This window comes from Nicotiana sylvestris, chromosome 9 (genome assembly GCF_000393655.2).
Source record: "Nicotiana sylvestris chromosome 9, ASM39365v2, whole genome shotgun sequence".
Classification (NCBI taxonomy): Eukaryota; Viridiplantae; Streptophyta; class Magnoliopsida; order Solanales; family Solanaceae; genus Nicotiana; species Nicotiana sylvestris.
In genome coordinates, this window is record NC_091065.1 from 187,540,421 (window position 1) to 187,567,013 (window position 26,593).

General features: G+C 38.4%; 1 protein-coding gene across 1 annotated transcript; it reads right to left on the minus strand.

The window, feature by feature from the left end:
- Positions 1 to 12,892: 12,892 nt before the first annotated feature.
- On the minus strand, positions 12,893 to 14,368 carry LOC138878723 (uncharacterized). Its single transcript, XM_070158412.1, has 3 exons — positions 13,994 to 14,368; positions 13,493 to 13,885; positions 12,893 to 13,432 (listed from the first exon to the last, which is right to left on the minus strand). The coding sequence occupies exons 1-3, from the start codon at positions 14,366 to 14,368 to the stop codon at positions 12,893 to 12,895; spliced, it is 1,308 nt and encodes a 435-aa protein (XP_070014513.1).
- Between the last annotated feature and the right edge of the window lie 12,225 nt (positions 14,369 to 26,593).

The window sequence follows — 26,593 nt, forward strand, 5'->3', positions numbered from 1 at the left end:
TCTTGTGAAAACTGGGGTAGGAAAATTTCGTTCGTTTATTTATTTTGGTACATGAGCAGGTTATACCTCGAGGCATAGGATTTGAGATGACCAAAAGAAGTCTCAATCTAAAGAAAAGAAAAGAAGTGAATCCAAAATGCAGAAGTAGTTGAAAGGATGTGGGTTGCACAAGACATGACTGAAGTCACGAGCATCGCATTTTCCATTTTGATCCGAAGAAGCCATAAAAGAATGAACTAGAACCTACAGCTAGCAAACATCAAGATTCAGATCTGAGTCTGTGTGAAGAACTAGCCAAGACTCGAAATCAAGTTTCAGAAGACCTATAGATAGGAATCTTATAACTCATAGCTGATAGACTTGTTTAGTTTTTTTTGTCATTTTGATTTTGGTATAATAAGGAGTTCCCCAAGCAATAACAACAGTAACATCAGTGAAATCACAGCTTCTCGGTAGTCCCAGCTACCAAAACTTCCCGAACTATATTGATCCGATTCCTTTATAGCCAAGGATATGTAGACAACCTCGGAAGCAAGGTTCGGTCAAGCTTTTTCAAAATGCTTCAAATGAGTTGTCAAGTGGGCAAAAATTATTCATAATTACGCACTTTATCTTTGCCCGAAAATCTTTCATGTTCTTGAGCAAAGAGGAGCATCTGTGAGCACGTAATTTTTGCCCAATGTATTAAATTACTCCTAAAAGTCTCAAAAAATAGCTTTTATTATTTTTATAGAAATTCAGGGAATTTTTCTTTATTAGAAAATGCTTTAAATCCTAAAAATCACTAAAATTTATATTTCATTTAGTGTATTTTAGGATTTTAATTGCATGCTACGATTTAATCATATGTTAAAAGTATGGTTAAAATATAAAATTCCAAAAATACATTTGTCATTGTTAGTTAAATTATTAGATAAAATAGCATAGGGTACTTCTATAAAAATAGAATTAATGTGAATTAATGGTTAAGTGGCTACAATTTGAAGACAATTGATCAAAAAGCTGAAAAAGATCAAATTGTGCCAATTTTATCGCCTTACTTTCCTTTCAACCTGCCCATACCCGCCCCGTTCACCACCGACCCGCCTAACCCAATACCCCTCTCCCTACCCATTAAAACAACCCCTAATTCCCATTTTCTAAGAGAGACAGAACCCTCCCCCCTTTTTACAAAAAAACCCCTAGTAGCCTTCTACTTGTCACGACCCATCTCCATAACAAATCGTGATGGCGCCCAACACCGTTGTTAGGAAAGTCAACGCAGAAGTATTAGTAAATTCTTATTTTACTTACCCAAAATAGTTACAACATTTTCCTAATTTGTAATTAAAAACATGTGATAATATACAACATTCGATAATAATTATACAACCCAAAAGAAACGTCTACTAATGTGTGTGCCAAGACCTGGTGTCACAAGTTGTGGGCAACTAGTAGAATATACAAAAGAATAAATCCATCCTATTGTCCGAAATAGAATAGAGAGCAAAAATAAATAAAGAGAGACTCTATCAAGCTGCTGAACGACACAAGAAGGGGCAACTCACCGTGGAAGTCTCGGACTATGAATCAGGGACGCGCACCTGACTGATAGCCAGATGTACCTGCCTCAGATCCTGTACAATTAAGTACAGAAGTATAGTATGAGTACATCAACAATATGTACCCCGTAAGTATCCCTTCTAATCTCGAAGAAGTAGAGACGAGAGGTCGACTTGATACTTACTAAGGTCAAATAATATAATGAAGTATTATGCTAAGCATAGGAGTCACAAATAATCAACAGTTTGTAGCAGAGGTAATAAATCATGTTCTTAACAATTTACGATCAACAATTTACATTTCAAATATTTAGCAGATCAAGTCATGGATAAGATTTCACATAGATATCATGCGCACATTATGCCAAGGTCTACGACCCAATCCAACAGAAAATAAACTGTGCACTGCCCAAGAGTCGAATGGCGCGAACCATAGATGCATCTATTTCTACCGAGGTGATCGGCCCGATCCACAAATATCAATTAATATCAAGAAAACACATAAATGCGCATTTATGTTCAAACAAATTCATATAAGTGTCCAACAAGTGTATACATTTGCTTATATTCATTTCCAAGTCTCTAATATACCCTAAGTGATCACATTAGCAAGAAAATATAGAGAAACATTCACAATATAGCATGGTACGGGTCCTAGACTACTCGGGCAATTAACATAATAGTAGCTACGCACGGACTCTCGTCACCTAGTGCATACGTAGCCCCCGTATTTAGTAGCAATTATTCAATTATTATATCTATGGGGACAATTTCCTCTTACAAGGTTAAAAAGAAGACTCACCTCGCTCCAAAGTGCACTTCTAATACCAAGAACGATCCTAAACCCTCAATTTGGAGCCGAACGATTCAAAACTAGTTAAATGAGGTAGGAACTAGTCAATATAAGCTCACAAGATCGTATTCTAGTTATTTAAGCAATTTCCTAACCTTGAGCACAAGTTTCCTAAAATCCGTCCCCGGGCCCACATGCCAAGATTCCAAAAAAATCCGAAGAATGTTGTTCTCTATAACCTAAAGATCAATAATATATGATTTCTAATTCATTTCATAACAAATATGGTGGTTAAATCTAACTTTTATCAAAACCCTAGGTTTTCACTCAAATCCCATGATTTTCACTAATTTTGGTGTGTTAATCTACCCAAAACCCAAGTATTAAACTCACATTAAGTAGGAACAACTTACCTCACAATGCTAGGTTGAAATCCTCTCTTTGGAAGCTCCCAAATCGCCCAAGTGTAGAAGTGAAATGAAATAAATGACCTAAGTCCAGTTTTTAAAAGCTGTGTCCAGGCCTCTGATGTCGCATTTGCGACACCAGGCTCGCAAATGCGAAGTCACAATTGCGACAATATGTTCGCAAATGTGAACTGGGCTTCCCTCTGCCTTGATCACAATTGCGATAGAGGGGTCGCAAATGCGGAGCCTGCTGGGTTCGCAAATGTGAAGCAAAAGTTGCAAATGCAACCACTGCCCCCCAGCCATCCTCATCGTAAATGTGATGTTAACCTTGCAATTGCAAGTTCGCAACTGCGATCCATATCTCGCAATTGCGAGATCTGCAACAGCAACAAAAACACTAGAAAATTGGTATGCTTTTCTACTCCCAACACATGCCCGAAACTCACCCGAGCCCTCGGGGCTCCAATCCGAACACTCACACAAGTCCAACAACATTGTTCAAACTTGCTCGAGCGATCAAATTGCTGAAATAATACCTAAAGACACATATTCAACACCAAAACGCATGAAATCCTTAAGAATATTCAAATTCCTATCTTTACAACCGGACATCCGAATCACGTCAAATCAGTCCCGTTTCTCACTAAATTTCATAAACAAGACTAAAATATTATATTGGACCTGTACCGGTCTCTGTAACCAACATACGGGCCCGATACTAACATGATCAAGCATTATTCTTTTTCATTAAATCCTTAGAATTTCAATTTAATAATTTATAATAAAAATTCATTACTCGGTCCAGGGACCTCGGAATTTGATTCCGGGCATACGCTCAGGTCCCATATTTTTGCTAAAAATGTTGACCAAAGTTAAACTTAGCCTTTGAAGAAAATCTTAAGGAATAAAATGAGCATGTTTCACCCCAAACTCTTCCAAATCCCGAACCAACCGTCCCCACAGGTCGTAAATTACTTAAAGCAAGTACGAGAAGTTTTATTTAGGGGAACGGGGTTCTAAAAGGCAAAACGACCAGTCGGGTCGTTACATCCTCCACCTCTTAAACAAACGTTCGTCCTCGAACGGACATAGAAAAGTACCTGAGCAGCTGAATAGATGTGGATATCTACTTTACATGTCTTCCTCGGACTCCCAAGTTGCCTTCTCGACTGGTTGGCCCCTCCACTGGACCCTCACCGCAAAAATCCTCTTGGACCTCAACTGGCGATCCTGTCTATCAATAATGGCAGCTGGCTTCTCCTCATAACCTAAACTCTCATCTAGTTGAATAGTACTGAAATCTAACACATGGGACAAGTTAGCATGATACTTCCGAAGCATCGATACATGAAAAACCGGATGAACCCCTGATAAGCCGGGGGTAAGGCAAGCTCGTAAGTAACCTCTCCAACTCGTCTCAACACCTCAAAGGGGCCAATAAACCTTAGACTCAACTTGCCCTTTTTCCCAAACCTCATAATGCCTTTCATTAGCGAGACTTTCTCGAACCTCATACGCCTTTTGATCCGTGTAGCTCTTCTGTCTAGACTGAGCTGTGCGAAGCCTTTCCTGAATCAACTTTACCTTGTCCAAGGTATCTTGTACCAAGTCTATACTGTATAACTTAGCCTCACTAGGCTCAAACTACCCTATAGGAGAACAACACCACCGACCATATAAAGCCTCGAATGGGGCCATCTCTATGCTGGACTGATAGCTGTTGTTGTACACAAACTCTGCCAAGGGCAAGAACTGATCCCATTGTCCTCCAAAGTCAATCACACATGCTCTGAGCATGTCCTTCAAGATCTGAACTGTCCGCTCCGACTGTCCGTCGGTCTAAGGATGGAATGTTGTGCTAAGCTCTACACAGGTCCCCAACTCACTCTGAATAGCTCTCTAGAAATGGGAAGTGAACTGAGGGCCTCTGTCTGATATGATGGAAACAGGCACACCGTGCAACCAGACTATCTCCCGAATGTAAATCTGAGTCAGTCTCTCTGAAGTATAAGTAGTCACAACTGGTATAAAGTGTGCCAACTTGGTAAACCTATCTACAATGACCCACACTGCATCAAACTTCCGCAAGGTCCGGGGCAAGCCAACTACAAAATCCATAGTAATGGCGCTCCCACTTCCACTCTGGTATAGGCATCTGCTGAAGTAGGCCACCCGGCCTCTGGTGCTCGAACTTAACCTGTTGGCAATTCAAACACCTAGCCACATACTCCACTATATCTTTCTTCATCCTTCGCCACCAATAATGTTGTCTCAAGTCACGATACATCTTTGTAGCACCCGAATGAATGGAATACTGCAAACTGTGTGCCTCCTTTAGTATCCTCTTCCTCAGACCATCAACATTAGGAACACATAGGCGACCCTGGAGTCGCAAAACACCATCCTCGCCAATAGAAACCTTATTGGCACTACCCTGAAGCACTATCTCTCTAAGAACTACCAAATGTGGATCATCGAACTATCGGGCCTTGATCTGCCCTAATAATGAAGACTGAACAACAATGCACGCAAGAACTCAGCTAGGCTCTGAAATATCCAACCTCACAAGTCTGTTAGCCAAGGATTGGATGTCCAAAGCTAGTGGTCTCTCCTCTGCTGGTATGAATGCCAAGCTACCCATACTCTCTACTTTCCTGCTTAAGGCATCTGCGACCATATTTGCCTTGCCCGGGTGATAAAGAATGGTGATGTCATAATCCTTCATCAACTCAAGCCATCTCCGTTGCCTCAAATTGAGATCCCTCTACTTGAACGAGTGCTATAAGCTGCGATGATCAGTATAAACCTCACATGATACCCCATACAGATAATGTCTCCATATCTTAAGAGCATGAACAATCACGTCCAACTCCAAATCGTGCACATGATAATTTTTCTCATGGATTTTCAGCTGACGCAAAGCATATGCAACAACTCGCCCCTCCTGCATCAATACACACCCCAATCTGACACGCGAAGCGTCACAATATACCGTATATACCCCTGAGCCGGAAGGCAACACAAGAACTAATGTTGTAGTCAAGGCTGTCTTGAGCTTTTGAAAGCTCGCCTCACAATCATCAGACCAACAGAAGGGAGCACCCTTCTGGGTCAATCTAGTCAGAGGTGATGCAATATATGAAACTCCCTGCACGAATCGTCTGTAATAACCTGCTAGCCCCAGGAAAGTCTTGATCTCGGTCACCGAAGTAGGACGTGGCCAACTCTGAACTGCCTCAATCTTCTTGGGGTCTACCTTAATACCCTCTCCTGACACAGCATACCCCAAGAATGCCATTGACTCTAGCTAGAACTCACACTTGGAGAACTTAGCATATAGCTTCTGCTCTCGCAAGGTCTGAAGCACTACCGTCAAATGCTGCTCGTGCTCCCCCAGGCTTCAGGAGTATATCAAGATGTTGTCAATGAAGACGACAAATGAATCAATATAAGGCCTGAATACCATGTTCATCAAGTCCATTAATGATGTTGGGGCATTGGTCAAGCCAAAGAACATCACCAGGAACTTATAATGGCCATATCTAGTCTGGAATGCAGTCTTTGGAACATCTGAGTCCCGAATCTTCAGCTGATGATACCCTGACCTCAAGTCAATCTTGGAGAACACCCTAGCACCCTGCAACTGGTCAAACAAGTCATCGATACGAGGCAACAGATACTTGTTCTTGATGGTGACTTTGTTCAACTGGCGGTAATCTATGCACATCCACATAGTCCCATCCTTTTTCTTCACAAATAATACTGGTGCACCCCAAGGCGATACACTAGGTCTAACAAACCCCTTTGCTAACAACTCCTCAAGCTGCTCCTTCAACTCCTTCAGAGCCATACGGTACGGTGGGATAGATACAAGCTGGGTGCCTGGAGCCAAATCAATACAGAAATCAATATCCCGATCCGGTGGCATGCTAGGAATATCAGAAGGAAACACATCGGCGAACTCTCAAATTACTGAAACTGAATCAATCGTCGAAGACTCTGCGGTGGTGTCCCAAACATAAGCTAGAAAAGCCAAACACCCATTCTCGACCATATGCCGAGCCTTCGGGAAAGAGATAACCCGACTAGATGTATCAACTGTGGAACCCTTCCACTCCAACCTTGTAACCCTGGCATTGCCAATGAAACAGTTTTGGCATGATAATCTAGGACGGTGTGATATGGAGATAACCAATCCATGCCCAAGATGACCACAAAATCAATCATATCAAGAAACAAGAGATCCGCTCTAGTCTCGAAACCATAGAATGTGACCACGCATGACCGGTAAATCCAATCCACAACCATAGAATCTCCCACAGGAGTGGATACATGAACAGGAGTGCCCAAAGGCTTAGGAGAAATAACCAGGAATCGAGCAAACAGAGATGATACATATGAATAAGTAAACCCTAGATCAAATAATACTGAGGCATCTCTACCGCCGATGGAAATAATACCTGTGATGATGGTATCTGAGGCCAATGCATCTGGCCTAGCGGGAAGGGCATAGAATCTGGACGGAGCGCCGACTAGCTGGCCTCCAACTGACTGAGTAGTAGCTGGCTGACCTCTCCCTACCTGGACTTCACCTCTAGGACGACCCCTACCAGTTTGTCGGGTAGATAGTGCTGAAGTCATAGGTTGCTGACCCTGCTGTACTACTTTGCCCTGAACCCTGGGGCAGTATCTCCTCATATGACCAAGGTCTCCGCACTCAAAACAACCCTACAGTGCGGTAGCCTGCTGCCCTAATGGCTAACACTGAAGTCCTGTAGACCCACTGGAAGAAGCCTAAATAGCCGGTGGACGGTATGAACTCTCCGGCATAGCACTGAAATAAGGATCAGAAGAACCCTGAGGACCTAAATACCCACCGGAGGAACCCTGAATGGCTGGAGGACAATAAGAACTCTCTGACATGGCAATGAAATAGGGGCACACAGGAGCACCCAGAGCAGGTGGTGGTACAGAACATGGGGGCCTGCTGGGCTGACCCCTCCCAAACTGACCTCTACCCCTAGCCAGGGCACATCTGAACTCTATGGAGAATCTACCCCTCTTACCCTACTGCATCTGCTTTCTACCCCTCATACGATAGCCCTCAATCTTCCGAGCAATCTCCACTACTAGCTGATAAGGAATCCCCATCTCCACCTCTCGGGCTATGTTGGCCCTAATACCAGAATGCAACCCTGCAGCGAACCTTCGCACCCTTTCTGTATCAGTAGGGAGTATCATCAGGGCATGGCGGGATAACTTAGAAAACCTTGCCTCATAGTCGGTCATAGACATCTAACCCTGCTTTAGCTGCTCGAACTGATATCGTAGCTCTTCCCTCTTAGAGGGTGGAATATACCTGTCCAGGAATAACTGTGTGAACTGACTCCAAGTGATGGGATGAGAACCTGCTGGCCTGCCAAGAACATAGGACTGACACCATCTACGGGCCATGCCCTCAATCTGAAAAGTAGTGAAGTCAACCCCATGCGACTCCAATATCCTCATGTTGTGTAGTCTGTCCCTGCACCTATCTATAAAATCCTAGGCATCCTCATGACGCTCACCCCCAAAATATAGGAAGGTGAAGTCTAGTCCATCTGTCCAATAACTTCTGCAGGTCACCATCCGCTGCTGGTCTAGGCTGGGGCGCCACTGCAGCAACTGGCTAGGCCTCATCTACGGGTAGTGCACCCGGAGTCTGATACACTGCAGATACGTGTCTAGGAGCCTGAGCAGTAGTGGTCTGTGCTCCCCCTCCTGCCTGTGATGTAGCTGGATCCGCTGGAAATAAACCAGCCTAAGTCATAGAATCCATAAACCGCAGCATACGGCCCATGACCTCCTGGAAGCTAGATGTTGTCATAAAGTTCGTCGGGGTAGGCTCAGCTGTGGGTACCTCGCCCTGTTCCTCGATAATAGGATCTCCCGCAAGATCTGCTGGTGGTACTACTGGGATAATTCTGGTACGCCCTCGTCCCCTACCTCGGTTCGGTACCCTCCCCCAGCCTCTGCCTCTGCCTCTAGCAACGGGGGGAGCAGCTCTTCCCAGGTCTAGAATACCAGCCGTTCGTGTCTTCACCATCTGTGAGAGAATAGAATAGGAAAATTTAGTATACCAACCACTACACGATATGAAATGAATAAAGAGTAGTTTTCCTAACACCCTATAGCCCCTTGAAGATAAATACAGACGTCTCCGTACCGATCCGTAAGACTCTATTAGGTTTAACCATGACTTATGAGACCTACTTGAACCTAGTGCTCTGATACCATGTTGTCATGACCCATCTCCATAACAAATCGTGATGGCGCCCAACACCGTTGTCAGGCAAGCCAACATGGAAGTATATGTAAATTCTTATTTTACTTACCCAAAATAGTTACAACATTTTCTTAATTTGCAATTAAAAAAATGATAATATACAACATTCGATAATAATTATACAACCCAAAAGAAATGTTTACTAATGTGTGTGCAAAGATTGGGTGTCATAAGTTGTGGGCAACTAGTAGAATATACAAAAGAATAAATCCATCCTACTGTCCGAAATAGAATAGACAGCAAAAATAAATAAAGATAGACTCCATCAAGCTACTAAACGGCACAGGAAGGGGCAGCTCACCGTGGAAGTCTCGAACTATGAATCAGGGGCGTGCACCAGACTGATAGCCAGATGTACCTACCTCAGATCATGTACAATTAAGTACAAAAGTGTAGTATGAGTACATAAATAATATGTACCCCGTAAGTATTCCGTCTAATCTCGAAGAAGTAGAGACAAAAGGTCGACTTGATACTTACTAAGGTCAAATAATATAATAAAGTATTATACTAAGCATGGGAGTCACAAACAATCAACAGTTTGTAGCAAGAGGTAATAAGTCATGTTCTTAATAATTTTACAATCAGCCATTTACATTTCAAATATTTAGCAGATCAAGTCATGGATAAGATTTCACATAAATATCATATGCACATTATGCCGAGGTCGATGGCCCGACCCAACAGAAAATAAACTGTGCACTGCTAGAGGGTCGAATGGAGCAACCCATAGATGCATCTATTTCTACCGAGGTGATCGGCCTAATCCACAAATATCAATTAATATCAAGAAAACACATAAAGGCGCATTTATGTTCAAACAAATTCATATAAGTGTCCAACAAGTGTATACATTCACTTATATTCCTTTCCAAGTCTCTAGCATACCCTAGGTGATCACATTAGCAAGAAAATATAAAGACATTTACAATATAGCATGGTACGGGTCCTAGACTACCCGGACAATTAACATAATAGTAGCTACGTACGGACTCTCATCACCTAGTGCATACGTAGTCCCCGTATTTAGTAGCAATTATTAAATTATTATACCTATGGGGACAATTCCTTATTACAAGGTTATAAAGGAGACTCATCTCGCTCTAAAGTGCACTTCCAATACCAAGAACGAGCCCAAGCCCTCAATTTGGAGCCGAACGATCCAAAACTAGTTAAATGAGGTAGTAACTAGTCAATATAAGCTCACAAGATCGTATTCTAGCTATTTAAGCAATTTTCCAACCTTAAACACAAGTTTCCTAAAATCTGACCCCGCCCACATGCCCGGATTCCAAAAATATTCGAAGGAAGTTGTTCTCTATAACCTAAAGATCAATAATATATGATTTCTAATTCGTTTCATAACAAATTTGGTGGTTAAATCTAATTTTTATCAAAACCCTAGGTTTTCACTCAAATCCCATGATTTTCACTAATTTTGGTGTGTTAATCTACCCAAAACCCAAGTATTAAACTCACATTAAGTAGGAATAACTTACCTCACAATGTTAGGTTGAAATCCTCTCTTTGGAAGCTCCCAAGTTGCCCAAGTGTAGAAGTGAAATGAAATAAATGGCCTAAGTCCCATTTTTAAAAGCCGTGTCTAGGCCTCTGATGTCTCGTTTGTGACACCAGGCTCGCAAATGCGAAGTCGCAATTGCGACAATATGTTCGCAAATGAAAACTGGGCCTCCCTCTGCCTTGATCGCAATTGCGATAGAGGGGTCGCAAATGCGGACCCTGCTGGGTTCGCAAATGCAAAGCAAAAGTCACAAACGTGACCACTGCCCCCCAGCTGGCCTCATCGCAAATGTGATATTAACCTCGCAATTGCGAGATCTGCAACAGCAACAAAAACACTAGAAAATTGGTATGCTTTTCTACTCCCAACACATGCCCGAAACTCACCCGAGCCCTCGGGGCTCCAATCCGAACACTCACACAAGTCCAACAACATTGTTCAAACTTGCTCGAGCGATCAAATTGCTGAAATAACACCTAAAGCCACGGATTCAACACCAAAACGCATGAAATCTATAAGAACATTCAAATTCCTATCTTTACAACCGGACGTCCAAATCAAGTAAAATCAGTCTCGTTTCTCACCAAATTTTACAAAAATGACTAAAATATTATAGTGGACCTGTACCAGGCTACGAAACCAACATACAGGCCCGATACCAACATGATCAAACATTATTCCTTTTCATTAAATCCTTAGAATTTCAATTTAACAATTTCTAATAAAAATTCATTACTCGGGCTAGGGACATCGGAATTCGATTCCGGGCATACGTCCACGTCCCATATTTTTCCACGGACTCTCTGGGACTATCAAAATACAAATCCGGGTCCGTTTGCTAAAAATGTTAACCAAAGTCAAACTTAGCCTTTTAATAAAATCTTAAGGAATCAAATGAGCATGTTTCACCCTAAACTCTTCCAAATCCCGAACCAACTGTCCCTGCAGGTCGTAAATTAATTAAAGCAAGAGTGGGAAGTTTTATTTAGGGGATTTGGGGTTCTAAAAGGCAAAACAACCAGTCGGGTCGTTACACTCCTCTCCTTCAATACCAACCCTAGCAGCCCGTCTCTCCATGGTCACTCTCTCATATGAACCTCACACACACAATACCCATTCTCTCTCTCACATTCTCTCATCTACATTCACACCCTCTTACTCTCACTCACACAATTCACAAGCAAATCTCGCACAGAAAAAGGAGCCGAAAACTCGAACAAGCAACTAAAATATTAAAATTCTCAAAAGTTTAAAATACTGAGCAGTAGTTACACATCTAGGAAATCTGATAGTCACAGAATTTTTGAAATGGAAGACGAATTTCAAATATGGAAAAATCTCTGATTTAGCTTCAAGCTGATTTTTTGCAATTGTTGGCATTGCTGAACTTCTAATGTTTTTTTCAATTTAAATAAAGCCAATCATCTAGGTTTTCATCTCCTGTAGTATTGGGGAGTTTGGCAAGACCCCTACCTTTTTTATTATACAAAACAAAAAGTGCACACCGAGGGGGGTATAAACCTTATCTCATGAATACCCTTTTACATGAAGAGAGGAAGAGTCTATGGGCAAAAATACATATTAGACCATTTCCTCTCACTATACACCGGATTAACTTTAAAAAAATAGATTTTTCATATCTAATTCTAAGCGACGAAACCTACCACATATCCATGAAGACGGATCCTTTAGCCGCTTTTGTAAACTGACTGAAGTTCATATGGATGATGCCTACGTTTTACATGGTGGCCTCTTTAGCGAACCAATCTGCCACTTGATTTGCTTCACGAAGGCAGTGGTTGGTAGTTGCCCTGCATCTTTCCAGATTATCCATTAAGTCTTCTGCCTCTTTTTTTAGTTTGTTATTGTCCAAATTCTTGGCTTGGAGTATGTCCCACATCATCCTAGAGTCCATTTCCACAATGAAGTTTGAGAGTCCTTTGTTTTTGCACCAGCCATACCCAAATTTGATAGCTTTTAGTTCTGCCTCACTGCTGCTATTACAAAGGATAGGCATCGAGAATGCCATGAAAAATCCTCCCTCTTCATCTCTAAGAATCCCTCCAATCCCTATTTTTCTATTACGATTGTTAAAACTTCCATCTGTGTTCAACTTCAATTTACCATGGGGAGGCATCTCCCATAACACACCTTCCATATAGGGATAAGTTTCAGATGCTCTATTATGTCACAATTTTTGTGCCAATGAGAATGGGTTTTAATTGAAGGATATTTCCTGTTGATCGCAACATTAGTGTTCCAAATAATTTGCAACTTCATCTTGTGTTGGACAATTTTCTTTCATTCTCCGAACTTGCAAGAGGTATAGCTTTTCCACAATTCCCAAGAGATAGTAATAGGCAGAATGTGAATGGTCATCTTATGGACCATATTCTTTGGTTTCCTCCGCCACCATTGAGTGAGGACACTACTACTGGGACCGGCATGATGTCGGATTCCTAGAGGATTTCCAAAGAATTTCCATAAATCTTTAGCGGCCTCACTATCAATAAAGACATGATGCAAGCTTTCACAATGAGGGATGTTACAACAGTTGCACCTTGATGCATGTTGATTTCCAAACTTCCTAATGGTGTCATCAAAGGGGAGTTCTTTATGAATCATTCTCCAGATAAGGAATGACATTTTGAAGAGAATACAATCATGCAACACTTTACCCACAAGGGGGTTTCTTTGCTTAACCGCTCTAACCATATGCCAAGCCGATAAATTAGAGTAGTGTCCATTTTTAGTAAGATCCCAAATGGCCAGGTCGTTGTTGTTCTGCTTCCCTCTAGAGATGCTGATGATATGATGAACAATGTGATTAGGCAAAAGAACCTGTTCCAATTTGTGAATATTTCACTCATCATTCCTGAAAAATAAAAACTTGCACCTTACCTGATGTGTTAGTGTGATTGACCACTTTAGCAAGTAGTCCTTTACTTGTCCAATTGTCCCACCAAAAACTGCAATTGCCTGTGTTAATACTCCAAATAATATTCTTTTTCGCTTTGTCTCTGGCATGAAGGAGAGCTTTCCAGGAATGTGAGTTACCCGAGGCAATAGCTTTATAGGTTGGGTGGGATCTACTATAATATTTAGCTCGGAGGTAATCTGCCCATAAAGAAGGACAAGTTCTGAATCTCCACCATCTTTTGATGTTGCAAATTTCGTTGATATCTTCCATTCTTCTGATTCCAATACCACCGTCTTCCTTAGGGACATAAAGATTTTTCCAAGAGCTCCAGTGAAACTTATTCTTGTCACCCGTGGACCCCCAAAGGAATCTTGCTAAATTCTTTTCAATCAGATTAAGTGTAGCTTTTAGAGGCTCATGGCAGAGAGGGTGTATAAGGGGAGGGATTGTAACACATTCTTAATGATGACCACTTTACCTACGTAGGATAACAATCTTCCTTGCCAACCACTGATCCTCTTAATAATCTTTGCAACCATCTCCTCAAAATAGCAGATTTTCTTCCTTCCAACATATATAGGGCATCCCAGATAATTGAAAGGAAATTGTTTGTCCATGAATCTAGTGGCATTTCTGATTCTACTGATTCTCCCGGCTTTAATATTCAGAGCAACGATAAAAAAACTTTTGTTTGCATTAAGCTTCTGGCCCGATGCCCTTCCATATTTATGAATTTGTTCCATTATTAACCTGATCGTCTTGTTGTTCTCAGCTGAGAAAATAATAATGTCATCTGCATAAGCCAGGTGATTAATTTGAGGTCCTTTTGTTGGTGGTGAACAGAGTGAATTTTTCATTCTCGTGAAATTTGTTGAGCAACCTAGTCAATACTTCTTATCCCAGGATGAATAAAGACGGAGACAGAGGGTCTCCCTGTTTTAACCCTTGAGAGGAAGTAAAAAATCCGTTCCTAGTGCCATTTATGATAATGGAATACCACACATTTGATAGAAGATTTCCAGTCATGTTGATCCATTTCTCGAAAATCCAAATTTCCTGATCACTGCATTAATGAACTCCCAGGACATCCTATCGTAAGATTTTTCATATCTAGTTTAATAACAATATTTCTCCCCTTATTGTAGTTGTTGATACTCTGGACAATTTCCTAAGCTAGAAAGACATTTTCCGTGATCAATCTATCTTTGACAAAACCGCTTTGATTATTAGAAATCAGATTAGGCAGAAGCGGATTCAATATCCTGGAAAGGATTTTAGATATGATTTTGTTAGAAACATTGCTAAGACTGATAGGTCTTAGATCAGAGAAAGTCTCCGGAGCATCAACTTTGGGAATACGGATTAAACACGTGTGAGAGTAATACTTAGTGAGTTAAGCACCAGAGAAGAAAGCTTGCACAAATTGAACGATATCCTATTTAATTATATGCCAACAACTCTGATAAAAAGCCTCATTGAAACCGTTCGGGCCAACAGCACTATCACTGGAAATATTGAAGATAGCCTCCCTTATTTCCTCTTCTGTAGGCATATTGGTCAGGAGTTCATTTTCTTCATCAGTAACAATATTAGGTATGCATTCTATGATATCCATCTTGCCACCCTTTTTCGGAAGATTAAAGAGCTTCTCATAATGTTTAATAACAGCTTTCGTAATCTTTGCTTCGCTTCTAATCCACTTCCCTCTATGGTTTTTGATTCTGTGGATCTGAGTCTTCCTCCTCCTTTCTCTAATAACACTGTGAAAGTATTTTGTATTATAATAACCTTCTTCAAACCATTGTATCTGAGCCTTTTGTTTTAATAGAGACTCCTGCATAGTTTTTCGTTTAATGTACTCTGCTTGGCCTTTGTTGAGATTTTCTCTACTCATCTCTGAATTACACACTTGATCAAACTCTTTTAAAGTTTCCACTTCTTTTTCCCACTTGATCACCATATCATAAACATTACCAACATTTTCCTTGGACCATTTTGATAACCTGTTACTAAGAATTTTTAATTTTTGATGCAGTCTCCACATTGGATTACCTTGAACAGGTCTGTCCCAAACTTCTCTAACCAAGTCGTGGAAGCTGGGCTGCTTAGTCCAGAAGTTAAGGAACCTGAAATAACTGATCTTCATCATTTGGTTATCCTTACTTTTGAATAGCAGAGGTTTATGGTCGGAGCTCGACTTGTTGAGATGTTTGACAGTGTAATTCTGAAAATTGTGAGCCCAGGTGTCATTGATGAAGATTCTATCCAGTCTCTTCCAGGCTCTTTTCCTTGGTCTCCAATTATTCACCATGTATATTTAGGACCAATAAATCCCATGTCTACTACCTCACAGTGATCCATACAATTAGAGAATTCGAAGCTTCTAGACGTTCTATGAGGGTTGCCTCTCAATTTCTCCTCTGGATCCATAATAACATTGAAATCACCCCAATACACCATGGCCCATTGATGATTGAATGTGTATCTTCAAGACTGTTCCAATGATCTTTTCTTTCCTTAATAGTACATTTGGCATAGACTATTGTTATGTTGATCTCCTTATTATGTACAACATTAGTGAGATTCATAGCGAGCTATTGTTCTTCATTGGCTAAGATAATAGAATTATAATCTTGTTTCTAACAACACCAAGTGTTAGCTTGGCAGTATTGAAATCCCAAGTATCTCATATAACCTTCAATCTTCTTCTTGTCAACGAAAGGTTTCATGATGGCTACAAAGTCTATGTTGCTGATGTGACACAGATTTTTCAATCTAGGTAAGGCTTTCTTAGTCCTTACTCCCCTTATATTCCATATAATTGCACTAATCGTGGAAAAAGATGGGGGTGGATCAACTTTGACTTCTTCCCCTAGAGGAAGGTTCATTTTTTCTTTCTTTTTTCCATTCTTTCTATTTCTGCTTTTGCCTCTTTTAACAAGTGATATTCCCTGTCGGTTGGAAGCCTATTTTAAATGAGCTTCAGCCGGATTATCAGGTTGTTTGTTAAGAGTTCCATCACTATTGTCTGACATAGACATGTTAGAATTCCCAGTTCCTTCCTCAATCATCTTGCCATGGTTTTGTATCCCCTTCTCCTCAATTTGTATCCACCAAGGTCTACCACAACTTGAATTCCCAGATGTTTTTTGATTTCTGATGGTAAGGAAACTAACTTTGTATTAGATCTTTTTTGGTTACTGTTTGGTTCTCTCATATTGACACTCTCCGAGTCATGACATTGCTTCGCTGAATTGTTTCCAGTTTTGCCTATTACAATCTGTTGGTTTCCCTCTTCTTTGTTGTCATTTTTATTCTCACCTTCACAAAGATTGCTTTCATCCACCTTTTCAATAATATCCGACTTGGCATTGGAGGTCACTTTCTGAGTGTTTACTATATTCATCGACTTGTTGTTCTCCATCACCCCTAGCTCCTTGAGGGTATCTTCAATGACAACATTTGTAGCTACTGTTTTACCTCTAGTAGCAATCTTAAAAGCATTTTTCCTATTCTTTTTCACCACAGGTTTGAACATTACAGAACTTGTCTTTTTGGGCATTATTTTCTTCGTCTTCTTTCTGCCCTATTTCTTATTCTGGACATAGGCAGTGTAAGGTTCTTCCTTCTGGACCTCGATAGGGGACTGGTGATACATTGTTGTTCTGCGCTTCATTTGTTCTTACCACGTACTTTTGGGCAGTGTCTTTCTTGTTCTTATTCTGTTTTCCTTCAGCAGTTTTGTTGGCTTTCTTTTTCCTATTCCTCTTAGTGTTAGGAACTTGCCAATTCTCCTCTTGATTGCCTTCATCTGTTTTCAATTCTTGACAGTCATTGTTTTCCTCATTTTGTTTCCCTTTACTTGATTCCCCTGCTTCTGCCATCTTTTTTTCATTTTCCTTTTGTTTCTTTTTTTTGAACTACCCAACAATTAATCAAGGAATGTCCTATCTTCCTGCAATGTTTGCAATATTTAGGGACATTCTCCCATTCAATTTTTTAAACATATCCATTTAGAGGGATGTTCTCATCTTTAGCTCCCACAAATACAGAGGTATGTATGGGTTTAAGGAAATCAACCTCCACTCTCGTCTTGGCCATACTTGGTCTTGTTTTGGATCGTGTAGTAATGTCTAGCTCTAGCAGAGTTCCTGCCGGACCTATGACTTGCTTGGCATATTGCCAAGTATGCATATGGAAAGGCAGTTCCGGTAGCAGTACCCAAACAGTAGCGATCGACAAATCTTCATCTGGTTTAAAATTAGGAGTCCATTTTTGTATCCACATTTGAGTGCCTCCGATTTCCACCACCCTTTTGAATATTATCACATCAAAATCTTTATCATTTGTAAAGTCCAAGAACACATTAAAATTATCATAGACCCCAATTTTGACTGTGCCTTTCAAAGCAATTTTCTCAGAGAATTGAGCCCTAATTTTATCAATTTGAGGCCTTATCTTCTGAAATCTTCCAACCAGTGTCCTTTTGCATTCCTTCTCCATCACACCATAGTAGTCTTTAGCTTTGAATATAACTGCTGGCATTCTATTGTGGGTGGTTCTTCTTGCAATTATTGCTTCTTGTTCTTGCCAGTTTAGGGTCGGGGTAGAGCTATTCGTTGTTACCACAGCGGCTGCATACAATTTCTTTCCTTGAATTGCTACATGGGGGAGCTTCGTCGCATCAGAGGGGTCGTTTTGGTGTTCCAGACGCGCCACTTGGCCACCGCCTGGGGCCTCCATGGGTGGCGTGTGATGTTCACAGAGTTAACAGAATATTGTCGGGTTTTAGTTTTTTCTATTGTTTTACCTGTAGTAACTTCTACTGTTGCATTGCTAGGATTGTTTGACTGAGCTCCATCCATATTTGCTTTTATTTGGCCACTTCAACCTCTTGATTCAGGCATTAGGTACTATGAATTCACATTTATTACTTAAATGAGAAGTGCTAATTTCTTGATGAGATTTGATTGTTCGTGTGATGCTTTTATTCTTTGATTAGTTGACTACTAAATCTAAATGCTTTCCAGTCATGCTAACTTGTTAATAATAGTTGATTTAAATGTACCTATGTTAGTATCAATTTGTTAACTGATACACACTTAATTAGTAAATCTTATATGATTCTATATTCCCAACAAATGTAATGAAATTGTTTCGTTTAGGAATTTGTTTATAATCGATTTTTTTTGTAATTTGTCCAAAATTTGGCAGGATTAAAGTGATTGTTGTAGTTAGAAAATAATAGTGATTGATGTAATTACTTTTATGATTTTAAAATTCCTGGTCTATGTACGAATCATGTACTGACATTCTTTCATAATTACTGGATTTAAGATTCATGTTAGTTTGAATATGGACTAATGGGATTATGTGTTTTTGAAAGTACTGGATCTGTTATTTGGTCTCAGTTTGAGCCTATAAATGAAATAAAAGTTCAGGTTGATTTTGAAATTAGCTTTAGGCTAGCCCAAAACACGAAAGACCAGTAATGTCTTTCAAGCCCATTTCGTGTATAACAGTTGAGTCACACATCTTCCACAAACAATCCCATATCCAGAAGGAATATTTATATTCCTATACCATATAGGAAATTATATTACCCTCAATGTTTAAGGTTTGATATAATTACATTTAGTATACCTAATTATCAATTATATACCATTAGTGGTTTTTAAGGGTATTAATTACACTCCTAATTTAATGGTATATTCCTTCTAATACCACTCCCCCACATTTCTCTCTCCAATTCTCACACCTTCACCCATGTTTCCCTTCCACACCCACGATTTATGTATCAAAATCCCATTATTTCTTCTATAGCCAAGGCTTTGAATTAGAATTTGGGTTTTCAAAAGACATTGTTTGCTTGGATTGGATGTTGTTGCAAAGAATTGAGAATTCTCTCTACGTCTCTCTCTATCTCGCAATCCCAAATTTTAGTAATATAAGAAAAAAGGAAAAGAGAGCAGCAATTCCACCATTGACAGCCATTAAAAAGCTTTGAAGCTTTGAATTCTAATTTGAGTTTTCAAAAATCATTATTTGTTTGGATTTGGTATTGTTGTAAATAATTGAGAATATGGTTTGGAGTTTATATCTCAATTTTGAGGGGTTTTGGTGAAGATTAGACTTGGTTTTGGCTGAATTTCAGATTGAAACTCGAAGAAGAAGAAGACATGACATACATTATATTGCAGAAATTGTAGAAAAATTGTAGACTGTTGTTTATTTATTTTTGAGCTTTGTGTTTTTGTATTAAAAGTTTTGATGGGAGCTGGAGCTTGTTATTCCATTTCATCTGTTTTGGAGTTAACTTGTGCAGAGGAGAAGATGTTTTTTAAGTTATATATATTGTTATACCTTTAAATTCAAGAAAGTATGGTTGTACTGTACTTAAAGAGGCGTGAATTTGTAGAATAGATTGAATGTGAGGAATGAGTCAAATAAGACTTACAATGGCTTGTTCTCTACATTTAATCTACAACAAAACTACATATCATTTGAAAAATTAATATGAAAATACAGAATTTCAATGTTTTTACGAATTATCTACAAAATTTCTTAGGAAGATCTATCCCTTCAGCATGTTTTTTTGGATTCCATATTTAGCATAGCAATTTCGTAAGGAGTAACAAGAGCATATAGGAGAATCACATAATTGTAGCATAATTGGGATTTTCGACATAATTGCGTTTTTTGCAGAAGATTTGAAGTTTTAGTCGTTTTTGATTTGTGAAAACAGAAAATAAAGCATCTTCAATCAGAATACATATAATCTACAATTTATCTACAAAATATCTACAAACTAGGTACATTGAATTTTAATATCCCAATTCCCATTTAATTGTAGCATAATTGGGATTTTTGACATAATTGCATTTTTTCTGAAGACTTGTAGAAGTTTTAGTCTTTTTTTATTTGTGAAAATAGAAAATAAAGCATCTACAATCAGAATACAAATAATCTATAATTTATCTACAAAATATCTATAAACTGGGTACATTGAATTTTAATATCCCAATTCCCATTTAATTGTAGCATAATTGGAATTTTTGACATAATTGCATTTTTTCAGAAGACTTGTAGAAGTTTTAGTCTTTTTTTTTATTTGTGAAAACAGAAAATAAAGCATCTACAATCAGAATACAAATAATTTACAATTTATTTACAAAATATCTACAAATTGGGTACATATTTGGACTCGACATGCTTCCCCTGAAATGTATGTTTTTGATACAATGTTGAATATATATTTTTGTCCAAAACAGTACTAAATCATCCACTTAAATATAATTTTTATACAATGTTGTTCAACTTTCATACAATAGGTAAATGAATAAAAGAAAAATAAATAAACAACACTCTACAATTTTTCTTCAATTTATCTATAATTTTTCTACAATTTCTACAATATACGTCTTCTTCTCTTTCTTCTTCTTCGAGTTTCAATCTGAAATTCAGTCAAAACCAAGTCTAATCTTCACCAAAACCCCTCAAAATTGAGATATAAACTCCAAACCATATTCCCAATTATTTTCAACAACACCCAATCCAAACAAATAATGATTTTTGAAAACTCAAATTTAAATTCAAAGCTTTTAAGCTTTTTAATGGCTGTTAATGATGGAATTGTTGCACTTTTTTCCTTTGCTTTGTATTTCTGAAATTTGGGATTGAGAGATAGAGAGAGATATAGAGAGAATTCTGGAAACAAAGTGTATTGCAAAAACAGAGTATGGAAAATCTTGGTCTGCGTTGTGAAAGATCAGAGTGAAGCCGACGATAATTATGAATGTGCGTGATCTGCGTTGTGGAAGATCTTTAAGAATATTTAATTCCAAAATTTTAGCGCGCCTAAATAAGGAATCCTACAGCTACAATGATTCCCTATTTAATGCATTGTCTATATTTTGTAGGAATACTATTAGCATGAAGTGTAATATGCAAACTATGAACTTATTTGGTAATATAGTTTCCTATATGGTATAGGAACGAAAATTTCCCTATCCATAACTCATTGTCTCACAATGATCTCAAATTAGTTTAGGAAAAAATAATTCTTAATAATCACTAGTATGCTTTAGGCGCGTATTAATAAATAAATTATCATGATCATGCACACGTTCGTGTGACATAGTTATGATTTTCAAAATTAAAACCAAGGTATGCGTTCACGCAACTTTGGGCGAAACAATCTTAATAATTAATTAAGTGCTATTAATTATGTACACCTACGCGTGACATGATTTTTAGCATACTACACAAAACGGATTTACACACATGTGATCCGTTTCAAAGATAAATCCATAAAACGCCATAATTAAAAGCGGTAAAAAGGGTAAACATACATAGGTTCTAAAAATGAGTAATTAAACAATTTAATTAAGCCATGTATGATTAAAGTGACCGTGCTAAAACCACGAAAACCGAAAATACCTAACACCTTTTTCCGGGTTAACGGAATTCCTTACCCGATTTTTTGGTTTTCGCAGACTTTAAACAGAGTCAAATTTCCTCGTTTTGAGATTTAAAATAAATCGGTGATTTGGGACACCATAATACTCATCCCAAGTGTCGGCTTTAAATTAAATAAATAATTCTATTTCAATTAATATCACTTTAATTGATTTTTTTAATTCTTCGGAAAAAAGGAGGTGTGACAAGGTTAATATATTTAAATTTCGATGTGAATTTGATTATAAATTAAGTTTCTGAATAAAATTTCCCTCGATCACCATTAGTCTTTTGGCTACATGGTTTAGTCTTTTGAGCGTGTCGAATAAGATATAATTCCTTTTTTCGTGTGAATGAAAACTATTATTTAAGTTGGATAATAGGTTAAAGTAAGAGAGATATCTATTAATTATGTCTTACTAAAGAGTTTCCCTAGATTCCTAAACTAAAAGGAATATTCACGTTAGTAATTCCCAAGTCAAAAGGAAGCAAGAGAACTTGCCCAACAAGGTACACAACCCTTATTATTTGGTACTCCTCTTCAATATTACCTTTTTAGAGTCCCTAAAATCTCAGAGTCTTCTTCTTCCTCGCCAAATTCAAGACCCAAAAAAAAAGGGTAGTTTTGCTGCTTAACTACGTAATGGAAGTGGAAAATACTTCGTCCGTAAAGATAATAGATATTGAAGATGACAATGATGATATTGCAGTAATATATGAAACCCTAAATACTTCAAAGGGTAAAGGAATCAAGATTGGTGAAAAATACTCAAGGAAAAGAGACGTCGAAGTTGAGATTATATCATCTTTTTGTTCAAAATCTAATAGCAGTGGAACTAAAAAGGTCTTTATTGATCTATCCAAAGAATATTCAGATGATGAAATTCAGTTTTTGGGTTGTCAATTTTCATCCTCTAGACCTAAAATATCAAGAAGGCGTTTAGATTTGAAGTGTTTTGTTATAGATGATGACCGCGATGACATTTTTACGTGTGATATTTGTGTTGACGAAAAGTCAACGAGCCATATATTCAAAATAATGGGGTGCACTCATTCTTATTGCAAAGAATGCATGGCTAAGTACGTAGCCTCGAAATTACAAGAGAATGTCTCTACAATTTCATGCCCCGTTCCGGGGTGTAACGGGCTATTAGAGCCATATTATTGTTGTTCATATTGGTGGAAATATGGTTATAACTGTTGCGGAAGCCAAATGTATATAGTGTGAATAAGTCACAACTACTATACCAAAAATTATGACAGCCACCAAATAATAAATAAGACAATAAAGCATCAATAAAGGGAACACCTCTCATTTGCCTTCTCATCTGTTTAAGGCATTTGTATCTTCTCTCTTTAGTATTATTTCACTTGTATTTCACTGTAGGAGCCCTAGAATCAAAAGGGTTCAAAATCATTGCACAAAATGGAGTGATGAGAGTATGCTCCGGTGCACTAGTGGTAATGAAGGCTAATCGGAAGAATAATAATATGTACCGCTATCGTGGCAGTACAGTTATTGGGACAGCGACAGTGACATCCAGTGACGACAAAGAGGCAGAAGCAACCAAGCTATGGCACATGCGCTTGGGACATGCTGGAGGAAAATCCTTGAAAACTCTATCAGATCAAGGATTGTTAAAAGGAGTAAAGACTTGCAACTTGGAGTTTTGTGAGCATTGTGTCAAAGGGAAACAGACAAGGGTTAAATTTGGTACAGCGATCCATAATACTAAAGACATTTTGGATTATGTACACTCTGATGTTTGGGGTCCTTCCAAAACACCTTCATTGGGTGGGAAGCACTATTTTGTAACCTTTGTTGATGATTTTTCCCGAAGAGTATGGGTGTATACAATGAAGAGCAAAGATGAAGTGTTGAGAATTTTTCTCAAATGGAAGACGATGGTGGAGAATCAAACAGGCAAGAGGATCAAGTGTATTCGCACAGACAATGGAGGTGAATACAAAAATGATCATTTCAATAAGGTCTGTGAAAATGATGGCATCGTCCGACATTTCACTGTTAGACATTCACCACAACAGAATGGAGTGGCAGAACGTATGAACTGGACCTTGCTGGAGAAGGTACGGTGTATATTGTCCAATGCTGGCTTGGGCAAAGAATTTTGGGCTGAGGCAATTACATATGCATGTCACCTCATTAATCGCTTACCATCTGCTGCTATTGATGGCAAGACACCATTTGAAAAATGGTATGGAAAGCCTGCTGTAGATTATGACTCTTTGCACGTGTTTGGCTCAACTGCATATTATCATATGACAGAGTCAAAATTGGATCCAAGGGCAAAGAAGATTATTTTTATGGGAATTACTTCTGGAGTCAAAGGATATCGCTTATGGTGTCCTATGACAAAGAAAGTAATATTCAGCAGGGATGTTACCTTTGATGAATCTGTTATGGTAAATAAGGTAACAGAAGATACCAAACAAAATAAAGGTGCTTCTAAGCAGGTGGAGTTTGAGGGAAAATTTATTTTTCCTACACAAGAAGCAGAGGAGGAAACAAATGAAGATTACCCTCTGGAAGGAGAGTCAGTAGAGGAGATTCCAACTCAGGAACCTCAACAACAACTTGAATCAATAGCAACCAGCAGGCCAAAAAGAACAATAACTCAATCAGAATGCCCGAAATGTAAAAGGTTGTTTTGTGCTAAGTGTAAAGTTGCTTGGCATTTAGGGATTTTGTGTGAAGAATTTCAAAAATCAAACAAAGATGAAAAGAAAGAAGAAAGATACAGCTTATGAAACTTGCAAAGCACAGAAGATGGCAGAGATGTCCAAGTTGTAGGATTTATGTTGCAAGGAATAAAAGTTGTAACCATATACATTGCAGGTTAGTTAGTCCAATCTCGAAAAAATTAATTTTCTGCTTCTGTTTTGCGGGCAATTAAAGCCATATTATCAATTGGTGATTTAAAATACTAGGTGATTTCTTCTCATTTATCAAAATCTTGACGAAAAGAGTTGCCTCGTACATGTTGCTTGTGAGAGGTAGCAGATACTCGTAGTGGTGGAGTCAAAAATTTTACCCCGATGGTTCAAAAATATAAAAATTAAACATATGGAGAAGTCAAGGGGATTGGCATACACAATATAATTTTTCGGCGAAGGGATTTGAACCCTTCCACCCCCTAGCTCTGCCCTTTTCTGCCTCCTAGCTCTGCCACCGAGCACTCGGACACCACGGTTATAAAAAAATACTAAACTGAATAAGTATTAGTTTGTATGTTACACATGGAGTGCAGGTTCATTAATCCATATGATTTTCATGTTTTCAGTTTGTGATATAAAATACTAGGTAATTTTTTGTTCTATCTGTTTAAACATTAATGGACAAGAATTACCTGATATATATTGTTGGTGGAAGGTGAATAGGTATTAGTTTGGTTCTGGTTTAGAGGTTAGAAGTTTTTAGTGAAATTAATTACTGCGCCTTAAATTCTTGAGGAATTCAAGAATGGCTTTGAAATAAGTTTTAAGGACATTAACTCTAGAGGCCAAAAGAGGCGGACCCAGAATTTGAAGGTAGCGGATGTACTTGTACATTCAACCAAAATCTACTTTGTATCTATAGTACGGTACTAATTATTATATTATTATTTTCTAAAGATATATACATGTATACATGAAATTTTTACTGAATTTTTCGGGCGCCGATGACCCTTCTCTTTACAACATAGATCCGCCTCTAGCTCGAATGCTAATATAAATAACACCTGAAAATTAACAGGGCCAACTAATTGGATACTTCAATTCCCCCATTGGCTACATGGTTTGGTGCAAGATTTTTCTCTTTGTTTTGTAGCCAAATTCTGATGCATAATTGTTTTTACAATTGCAGGTGTGGCTGTGACTTTTGTTACAAATGTGGAGCTGCATATCCTGGGTAAATTAATATATTAATCCCTTTATCTCAATTTATGTGTCACAATTATTATTTGGAGAGTTAATATATAGAATTTTTCTTTAGCCATATTTTTTTAAATACTTTTCTGATACTTGGAGTTGTTAACTATAGAGATCTATAATAGTTTTATATAATTTCTAAATATATATAAGTTTTATTTTAAACGCCTTAAAGATTCTATGTTCGACTATACAAAAATATTTGTAGTTTGACCTTGAATCATATTACATAAAGTGGAAGGGAGAGAGTAATTGATATAAGAAGTTGTGATCAATGTTTTAAAAAATAACATTGGAACTCTTTCTCGGTCTAATTCTGATGCATCATTGTTGTCTTTACAATGACAGGTGTATTATTGTCACCATAGAGGTTTAGAGTAACATGACATTTACTAATTCATGTGCATTCGCGCTTACATACACACATACAAACATACATAAATATATATGCACACACACATACATACATACATATATACAAGCGAGGACATGATTTGAAGGTTATGGGTTCTGATTTTATCATTGAACCCTAGCTCGTTGTAGTTACTGGGTTTGCAATAAAATATTTTTACATATTTAATGAATTTTCTAATACAAATACAAAATTTAAGCAAAATCTACTGGGTTTGTCCGAACCCGTAATTACTACGCTACCTCCGCCCCGTACGTACATACATAAACACAACATGTGTAGT